We start from the raw sequence: 9,809 nt of genomic DNA, 5'->3' as shown, positions 1-9,809 counted from the left end.
GAGTTTCGATGAAATCTCAATACGAATGGAAAATTCTCTGTGGATTCTATGTATAGGGCACTTGTCCAACCTGAAATACTAGTCGATAATAATCACAAAATATGGCAAATGAAGATACCTCTAAAGATTAAAGTCTTTGCATGGTATCTTCGCAGAGGTGTCATCCTAACGAAAGATAATCTTGCCAAGCGCAACTGGCAAGGGAGTATGAAGTGTGTTTCATGTACTCATGATGAGACAATAAAACACATTTTCTTCACTTGTAAGGTTGCACGTTCTATCTGGTCAACTATCTAAATGGCTTCAAACTTATATCAACCCACATCCCTTGCTAATATCTTTGGCAATTGGCTTAATGGGATAGATAATAAGCTTAAAACCATTCTTAGGGTAGGAGCGCTCGCCGTAATATGGTCGCTCTGGCTATGTAGAAATGACAAGATTTTTTCTGATAAAAATTTCACCTGTTTGCAGGTTCTTTATCGATGCACGGGTATTCTCCGTTCGTGGTCCATCTTACAACGGATGGAATATCGAGGCCTTTTTATGGAGGCGTGTGCACGACTGAAAGCGGTGGCGAGGGATATTTTTACCTGGGTGGCCGCGTGATCTACGCATAGAGCTACCTTGAGTGGCGATAGTTCTTCATTTGTAACTTGTCGCACGCTCTTTTATTCTTCTTTTGGTGACTTGCGGTTGTGTGCATCTTAGCTATGCAGAGGCCGGATGTACTTACTTTCCTTGAGTAACAAAGCCCTTTATCAAAAAAATACTTTTTTACGGGTCCATTATGCGGGGTCTGCATCTGTGCCAGCCCGTGTCGGCCCGCAAAAACGGTTTTGCGCAAACTGCAAACGCGTTTTGCAGGCTGACGGGATGCGGGGTCTGCTAGAGTTGCTCTTATAGCTTGAGAAGGAGCCGCGTCCCCTATAATACTAGAAACAATTTTCTTCACATGATATATCTTCATCAAACTTCACATTTACCATTTCATCAATACATCAGGTGGATTTATTGAGAACATGTTAAGCATGGACATTTGATGCATATCCAACAAATAGGCCCTCATAAGTCTTAGGATCAAATTTAGTTAATCAGATTTTCTTGTTGAGTATCGAACACTTATAACTGAATACTCAAAAGTATGTAGACGTATTTTAAAGTGTAGATTCACTCATTTTGATTCATATGTAGTCTAATTGGAAAAAAAATAAACTTATATTTAGGAACACAGAGGGTACAACTCAATTGGAAACCAGGCCTTTCATGGTTCAAAAATGCAGAATCTCGTCTCAAATCACCATTTGTCAAGATTTTTGGGGATCTCCAACAGCAGCCCAACACAATATGCGAATGAAAAGAAATCAGGATATAATTATAATCCAAGCCATCATAGATAAAATCAAAACGAAAAACTGACCTCAATAATCTGCTAGAGAAAAATGAGTTAATTCCACGAGTGAAAAACAGCGCGGCAAAGCGCACATTAGCCTCGAATAGATTATAGTCTGCCTAAAAAACAATATATTACAGCCCCTAAAAAAACATATTCCGCTAAAAGAAATGCAGGCATACAGAGACATTGCCAAAACAACTCACATTCAGAGAAACTTCTCTGGTTAGGAAAAAACACATGCAAACTCTGGCCGCTAACCCAAACATGATTCACACGTGAACTATTGTTTTCATTGTCCATGCTTCCTTCGTCAGTAGCACCATGTCAGGTTTTTATACAACAACAACAAAAATATAGATACCCCATCGCGAACAGTTCACCGACACCACAACATACAACGCCTGAACCCATCCCCCGGGTTGCCTTTATATGGTTCATAGTGGACATCATCACTAAGCTAAAACTAACACAAGAATACTGGACCGAAAGTCTCCGGAAAAGAGAAACAAGGCCCCCTAATACTAACTACCACGTCATACTATAGTAGAGCAAACATGACATGAGTTACCTCTCGCATAGCTCATTCGTCTATGGGCGTATCTGCAAGAGAGTGGCATCGAAGCAGCTGCTGACCCAAGAAGCTATGAGGAAATCATGTCGATGATGCTGGAAAAATTAATTCACAACGTACTATCTCCCTGCCCGACCATGCAGCCTGGTACGAGTGTTTCTCCTCGGTGCATACAATACCCAGTCCATTTCCAGCGTGCGTCACTTATCGAGTGCTCCCATTCCCATTCCCGTTTGTGTAGAAACCGTCCGTGTTGTGGGCATCCATCTCTGCTAGCATCACGGACTTTGCCCGTTGATACCTGTTCCTTTTCGCGGAGATTGCTGATATCGCTGCAGACGTAAATCCAACAGGTTAAATGTGTTATCTACACAAGTGCCGAATGAACAAAGACAATTGGGTCATGCTTTGTGACTTCTGTTGACTAGTTCAGGAATAACCAAGATCAGATAGTTTGAATAACCGAGGCACTATAGATAGATAGGTAAATCTACTACACTGCAGTTTCAGTAAGTATAAACCCAACTGAAGTTCCAGAACCAGCATGACTAATAGATACCCCCTTCGCATAAAAATATTATATTTTGATGTTTTTTGACACTGTTATGGTGTCAAAAAACGTCTTATATTTTGATATAGATGGAGTAACTGATACGACTGGCCTCAGCTACAGTTTGTGAAATACAGCACTAGCCTAAACCATCAAAATGATGGCCGTTTCAGTAACTTAAATCATATATGAAGATAACAGAGTTAAATGAGATACTTACAGGTTAAATCTTGAGGGAACTCAAAATCATAGTCGTATGGTCCCCGTCTTATGCAAACTATGTAGACCACTATAAGTATAACAAGCAGAAGAAGTCCAAACGAGGCTCCAAGTGCAATTTTGCCGGTTTTGTTCAAGCCTCCTTTCTCCCAGAATAATGCACAAGCAGGTAGAGTAGGCACCCCACACAGGCCTTTATTACCTGAGAGACTGCCAACACAATGCATATTTGTAAAAAAAACAAGAGAATGAAATGGAAGTTACACACCACAGCTAGTTATCCACAATCTATTTAGTATATAAACAAAATGATTCTTGATCTATCCGCGCACTCCTTGCACACCTATTCTCTCCCTGTTTGGTTGCAAGTAATTCATAATACAACATTTTCAAAGTAGAGCATGTCCTGCAACTCATCCCAGGTACCCAATTTAGCTAACTGATGCCTAACACATTCTCTCAAACACAGCTTCTATCTATTCAGTTGGCAGGCACCCAGTTCGTCTTTGGGTTTGCACACTTGAATCATGCTAAGCTGACAAGGAAAGATAAATAATATCCTTCAATATTGTTATCCATAAGTCGCTAAGTATGACAGAACGAGACCTAAACCCAAAGCCCTTTGACATCATTTGTAGGCCTGGAACAAACAGCCTGAGTGCAGCACTTCTAATGGTCACCCTGGATGATATGCTATGCAAACTTTACAGGAAGAAAGTTAAGTGTTCTGCTCTATGAAAATAGTGAGGATATCTTACTCTATCACGCCACCATGCACACCAACTGAATACAGTCTTTCTGGAACTTGCCCATCAAGTTGATTGCTGTTTAGCAGACTGCACAAGAGGTGGTACCTAGTAAGTCGGCATTGTTGTATGCATATGCAGGATAGCTAAAACTTGCATGAACAAATTGAATAATACTGTGGAACACTCTGCTTACACAGTCTGTAATTTAGATGAGCCTATGGTGCCAGGAATACCCCCAGTAAACTGGTTCGAGGACAGATCCCTATTAAAAAAGAATTAATTAAAGTGACTCAGATTGTTAGAGAATCAGGCTGTCGAATACACAGACAATGATGAACTGACATCATAATCCACAATGAGCGAGCAAAGCTAAGAAACACATTTGCTAATTCAATGTTCTTTTTAACAAAAATAACACGTTGAAGTTACTTAACAGTCTAAGATATATCTGGACTAACATGCTGAAATTACTTAACAGTCTACTAAGATACATCTGGACCACTTAAAAATATCCCTTCATCCAGGCGCACACACACAAAAAATTGAGATCAAGGATCATTGATAGCCAGTAGATATGTTAAACCAGCCCACACATCAACATTATGTATTGTTTAGTCAGTCCATATACAACTTACCAGCTAAAGGATATATATTTATTTATTTATATACATCAACATTATGTATTTATTTATATACCAGCTAAAGGATATATATATTTATTTACACATCAACATTATGTATTGTTTAATCAGTCCATATACAACTTACCATATATATATATATATTTTTTTTATTTTTTATTTTTTTTGCGAAGGAACTTACCAAGCTAAGATACCGTCATTAAAGCCATTGCCTCCTGAAGCTCACAGAAGGAGTTCCTAGAGCTACTTTCTTGGTAGTGTCCTAGCTTCATGATTCTACACGAGGATGCTACTTGTGTGGTGTGGTGTAGGTAAATTTACCAAATTATAATTTTAAAGATTTCATGATGAACATACAAAGTAAGATTTTGTATCATGCATATATCATAAGCATGTCAACAGCAGAATGTGAGTGTGATAACAATGTGCGATATTTGTAGCATGAAACAGTACAACTTTGCATGGTATGTTAAATTATTGTACTCACAATGTCGCAAGTGAAGGTTGGCCTAAACCTGGTGGTAAGCTTCCGGTCAAGGAATTAGAGCTCAAGTTCCTGGTCAGGCAGATCATAAGTTCATAACATTTATAAATGTCCAACACGGAGAGATCACAAATTGTAAACTGCAGAAGTATAATAACACCATTTTCTATAGCTTGAAACCAAGTATTTTCAAAACAATTCGAGCACATATAAAAATATGAAATGGTAAACAAGTTAAACTTGATACGATATATCTGGAACACAGAAGTATCGATTGAACAGGTTCTGTTCATGGATTAATATTATAGTCATCATCTGCATTGATGTATCTATATCATTTCAGATTTGTGCTGAAAGCTTCTACAAAAAGTTCCTACTTGAAGGATTTTTTTTCAGTAAACCAACAAGTACATGTTGAAATAGCTAACATGCATTTTTGTTGAAACAATGCCTTTATATTGTAGGTGTGGTTGACAAGTGGGCCTGAGAAATCCACTTGGCTCATTCCATATGCATGTTATAATGCCTATCCAGGTCAGGGGTTGATATTCATAGTGCTCTACCACTCCTTGACATACTGTCATAACATACCAATGTGCAGTGTGTCCTATGTTGACTTTGGGAACTTCCAATATTGTATTTCACACTTTTTTTTTTTTTAGAAAAGGAGGATGACCCCCGGCCTCTGCATCTGGGAGATGCATGCGGCCATTTTATTGATTATTCTCGAGGACCTTACAAAGCAGTACAACAATATGCCTGAATCCACCATCTTGGCAACATCTGCCGCTACTCCTATCCATATGATGAAGGGGTGCAAGCTGGACCAAATACCCAGACCTCTCACCTAAGCCTAACATCTAAAGCCGGAGACCCTGACCGAGCCACATACCGGGTCCGGGGTAAAACCGGTCCGACGCACTCACATGTGTCGTCGCCGCCATCTTCCACTAGTCCATCTTCAGATCAGATTGAGGTACCAGCCTTGGCAGGTGCCTCCGCCATCGACGCCATCATGACGCCAAACGACGACCTCCACCTACGCGAGTCCATCTCCAAGCAGGACGGAGATCCATGCTAGGATAGGGTCGCACCACCGCCGTCGCCCACCACCCACAAGCGCCACCCAGCCCCAAGGTTCCAAAGCGGCGCCTTCAAGAAGGGAACGGCGCCGTGAGCGCCGCCGCCGCCCAACAAAGTTAAGGCTTTCGCCCGGAAGACCTAGGGGAAGGGGAAGTGAGGGGATCAGTCCATACCGACGCCTCCAAGGAGGGGAACGGCGCCCTCAGGCGTCGCCGTCGACGCGGCCGACCATGGCCGACCAGGGATTTCGCCCGAACTAGATCCCCACCACTAGCAGCACCTCCTGTACAAAACCGGCAATCCAAGGAAGCGCGGCCCGACCAGGCTGACCCGCACGCCGAACAGGGAAGGAGGGGAGGCGCTAGATCGCGCGCACCGGCCACTGCAAAAGCCGTCGCCGGACGCCAGCGACCACCGGATCCCGCCGCCCGCGCGGCCGAGACGTCGGATCCACCTCCCGCACGGCTGCTAACCTGCCGTGCCTCGCCAATGGAGCCGCCGCTCCAGATCCGGGACTCCGCATGCAGAGGCAGGGCAGCCTAGGCCCCGCCGCCACCATCCTTGGCGCCCCGGGCTTGCCCGGCGGCTGCCTCAGGCGGCGTCGAGGAAGGGAGGGGGGGGGGAGGGGGAGGCGGCTAGGGTTGGGAGGGAGCTTGTATTTCACACTGAATTTGAGATTTCGTTTATTTCCAGGTGACACGCTGTAATCTTATCTCTAGTTTTTGGATTTGTACTGCTCCTTGCTTTAGTATTATCTAGAAAGGAAATAGTCACGGTAAGCTATTCACTTAAGTTTCTTTGATGTCGTAAGTCATAACCAATGCCAACCAGTTATATATAGTACTAGGAAGTTTTAAATTTCAAAGTTGCAGTCCATATGCTCCTGTAAAGCTAATGCAAACATGAAACTCAAGAACCATCGATGTGCAGAAACTAGAAATAACAATGATGACCAGGACCAAGCTGAAATCAACTTTAAGTGTGTGCAATGATACTTACAAGCTTACCAAGTCTGTCAGGTGACTTATTTCATCAGTGATGAAACCTTTCAGTCCTTGACTTGCAAGATCCCTGCCGGCGCAAATTATAAAACGTGCGAGTTAGAAGAGAAACCACTCAACTTTTCACACGATATAATGAGCAGAGACCTGCAGTTAATTTTCCATGTCCATTGGTACTTCTGTTGTGAAATTTCATTCAAGTAATCATAGTGATACTGATGCAGACAGAGTACTATGTTGTAGGACAACAAACCTTTAGCTACTAGCACCGAAGTTAGAACAATACTTGAGCAGTAGCTCAAAGTAACAGCACAATTAGGACAAAAACTTTTGGATGTAATTAAAATTTTGCAGTTCAGCTTTGTGGTCCAGCTCAGATTAGTTAAGTAGTAAACGGGCAGTAACCACTGAGGTAGATTGTTTGCTGCTAACTCTGTGTGAACATTAGAATATCTTCCCTTTACTATGATCTCCAAACACTTACAAGTACTTCTTCATAAATAATTCTACTCCCTCCTATCCATAATAATTTGTACTAAATCAGAGACAATTAATATGGATCGGAGGGAGTACCATTTCTCGGAAGAAAACAGGGATGCACTTGGTAAATCAAACATGGGTAACTTGACAGCAAAGCAGGAATAGTCTAATGAAACAGAGGATATGTAAAAATAGCATTGGGATATCGAAAGTGCACTCACAACTGAGTGATCACAAGCCCTTTGTTACCGGGATGGCAAGAAACTCCCTCCCATGCATCCCATGTCCTCGGCGCGCATGGGTCCCCGTTCCACCCCATCCTTGCTGGAATTTTCAGTGAATCCTTTAGGGCCTTCATCGCAGCCGCTGCCAAAACAAGTGCAACAATCTGAGCGAATGTCGGCTGGTTTTTGATAATGGAAATTGGAGATCGAGCTCGATCGATCCATCTTGTTCACGAGTACAAAACAATCTCAGAGAATGCTTATAGAGTATCCAATTATCCGTTACCTTGGTGTGGCACTGTCCTTGTCTCAAGGGGCACCATTGCGTAATTCTCGAGCCCGCACAAAATCGGCCGTCCCACTACCGGCACAAGCCTGACGCTCATGGTGGAGCTTGTCAGGTTCTCCACAATGTATGTCCACTTGAAGGCCGTGAACCCTCCGACCTGCTTGAAGATGTCGATCCTGGTCACGTTCCTCCCGGCCAGCATTACGTCGAACACCCTCTGGCCAGGGGCCCTGACCCCGGCGTCGATCTCCGCGAAATGCAGCCAGACCATGTAGGACATCCTCGTGTCCACCGGCATCAGGTACTCGATCTCGTTGGAGGCGTCCCCGCCGGTGGTGACCGCGGACCTGTACATCTTGGTGGGGAAGTAATTGGGCGGCTGGTTGCTGCCGAAAATCTTCCTCCCGCCGGCAGTAATGGCGTCGTAGGTGAGGTCATTGTTCCGGAAATCCGTGCCGGCCTGCCACACCCTGGAGAAGGCGTCGGAGTCGTTGGTGAAGCCGGGGCCGAAGAGGCCGTTCCCGCAGGTGAGGCGGCCGTAGTTGACGAGGACGACGTCGGCGCCGGTGGTGGCGCCGTCGTAGGCGAGCGGGTGGACGGGGGCGACCTCGATGGAGGCGACGACGGGGGCGTCGGTGGAGAGCGAGTAGAAGCAGACGTCCGTGGCGGCGTCGGGCGCGGACGAGGCGGGGAAGATGAGGTCGGAGTACGCCCCGTAGCGCGCGGCGGTCTCGGGCCACGGGGAGCGGAAGGAGAGCACGAGCGTGGCGGCGGCGGAGACGTCGAAGGAGGGGGAGCGGAGCTTGGAGTCGTAGTTGTCGTAGACGGAGAAGACGCGGAGGTAGTAGCGGCCGGGGGAGAGCGGGAGGGAGTAGCAGGAGGACTTGCCGGCGGAGGAGGGCGGGAAGAAGCGGAGGGTCCGCTCCTGCGGCTGCGGGAAGCGGTGAGGCTCCGCGACCATCCCCGCGTTCCCGCCCGCCGAGAAGAAGCGGTCCGCCAGCCACCGGCGGCCGAAGGCCGACGTGAAGTCCGCCGCGCCCCCGCAGTCGATGTTGTAGCTGTGGTTCGCCTGCGCTGCACGGAGAGAGAGAGAGAGAGAGAGCGCTTCAGTGCGGCGCACGCGGGTGCTGTACAGGGGCTTGATTCGAGGTTAATTGGGGGTGCTTACCGCCGGAGAGGAAGGGGTCGTCGGAGTCGTTGGCGGCGTGGACGGCCGCAGCGGCGGCGAGGAGGAGCGGGAGGAGAAGCCGCATTGCCGCTCCTAGGGCTGGCCGGAGGGGCGGCGCCGGCGCGGCTCGCCGGAGGTGAATTTGGTGGGGAGTTCGGGAGGGAGGGGGTTTGAGCTTGAGCTGGGCGGAGTGGAGGAGACGTGGGGGTGGTGAGAGGAGGAGGAGACGACGGACGGAGGAGGGTGGAAACGCTGGATCCGGCCGCGCTGGAGGATCGGACGGCTGCGCAGCGCCCGCGGCGCCACGCTGTGGCAGCGACGGCCGTCCGATCAACGGTAAGTAGCGGACCCCACAGTAGTAAAGACAGACGGAGGGAGGGAGGGAGGGATGGAGAGCGACGGTGCGGTGCGATGCGATGCGAAGCTCTTTGACCCCTTTTGCTTTTTGAGAGCACATCTCTTTTTTCCCCCTCTCGGAAAAGCCTGGATTTGTTTGTTTGGTCACGTGAGAGAGAAAGCGCGGTAAATGAAATGGAATGAATGAGTAAACCAAAACCGGCGGCGGAGCCATGGGCGGTGGTGATCCGCATTCACCCGTTGGTACGGGATCTTTCATGTTAATAATCTACCGAGTCACGGGCGGGACGGACGGAAGCAACTGGGGCCTGTTTGTTTCAAAAGTTCCGAGATTTTTTTTAGGAGTCCTGCTACACGTACGACGAATTTCATACGATTTACATACGACAGTCAGCGGCAGCCGTTCGTTGAACCACACGGACGAGTGAGATCACATCGTACACAAATCGTACAAAGCTTTTGTCGTATGCACAGCATTTCCGTTTTTTTAGTATCAATTTAAAAGTTCCTAGTGCCTATCCGTTTGTTTTCACGGACTAAATAGGGACTAGATGTTATTAAATAACATGTAAAAAGACGATGTTACTCTTACTAATG

General features: G+C 46.4%; 1 protein-coding gene across 1 annotated transcript; it reads right to left on the bottom strand.

Annotated features, from left to right (window-relative positions):
• Positions 1 to 1,664: 1,664 nt before the first annotated feature.
• Positions 1,665 to 9,059, bottom strand: LOC123442602 (receptor-like protein 4). The gene is made up of 9 exons (XM_045118692.1): positions 8,856 to 9,059; positions 7,685 to 8,761; positions 7,396 to 7,540; positions 6,693 to 6,764; positions 4,614 to 4,682; positions 3,679 to 3,747; positions 3,495 to 3,572; positions 2,738 to 2,946; positions 1,665 to 2,299 (listed from the first exon to the last, which is right to left on the bottom strand). Exons 1-9 carry the CDS (start codon positions 8,938 to 8,940, stop codon positions 2,172 to 2,174), a joined length of 1,932 nt encoding a protein of 643 aa, XP_044974627.1. The 5' UTR covers positions 8,941 to 9,059; the 3' UTR covers positions 1,665 to 2,171.
• Positions 9,060 to 9,809: the final 750 nt, after the last annotated feature.

Source organism: Hordeum vulgare, chromosome 3H (assembly GCF_904849725.1).
Source record: "Hordeum vulgare subsp. vulgare chromosome 3H, MorexV3_pseudomolecules_assembly, whole genome shotgun sequence".
Classification (NCBI taxonomy): domain Eukaryota; kingdom Viridiplantae; phylum Streptophyta; class Magnoliopsida; order Poales; family Poaceae; genus Hordeum; species Hordeum vulgare.
This window is presented reverse-complemented; position numbering and strand designations above follow the sequence as displayed.

Bases quoted from the DNA above. Each gene is read 5' to 3' on its own strand.
- LOC123442602 (XM_045118692.1), bottom strand. From the start codon at position 8,940: ATGCGGCTTCTCCTCCCGCTCCTCCTCGCCGCCGCTGCGGCCGTCCAC. The intron at 4,683-6,692 runs GTAAGTATCATT...CTGCCTGACCAG, and splicing joins CTGACAGACTTGGTAAGCTT to GAACTTGAGCTCTAATTCCT. The intron at 2,300-2,737 runs GTAAGTATCTCA...TTACGTCTGCAG, and splicing joins GTTCCCTCAAGATTTAACCT to CGATATCAGCAATCTCCGCG.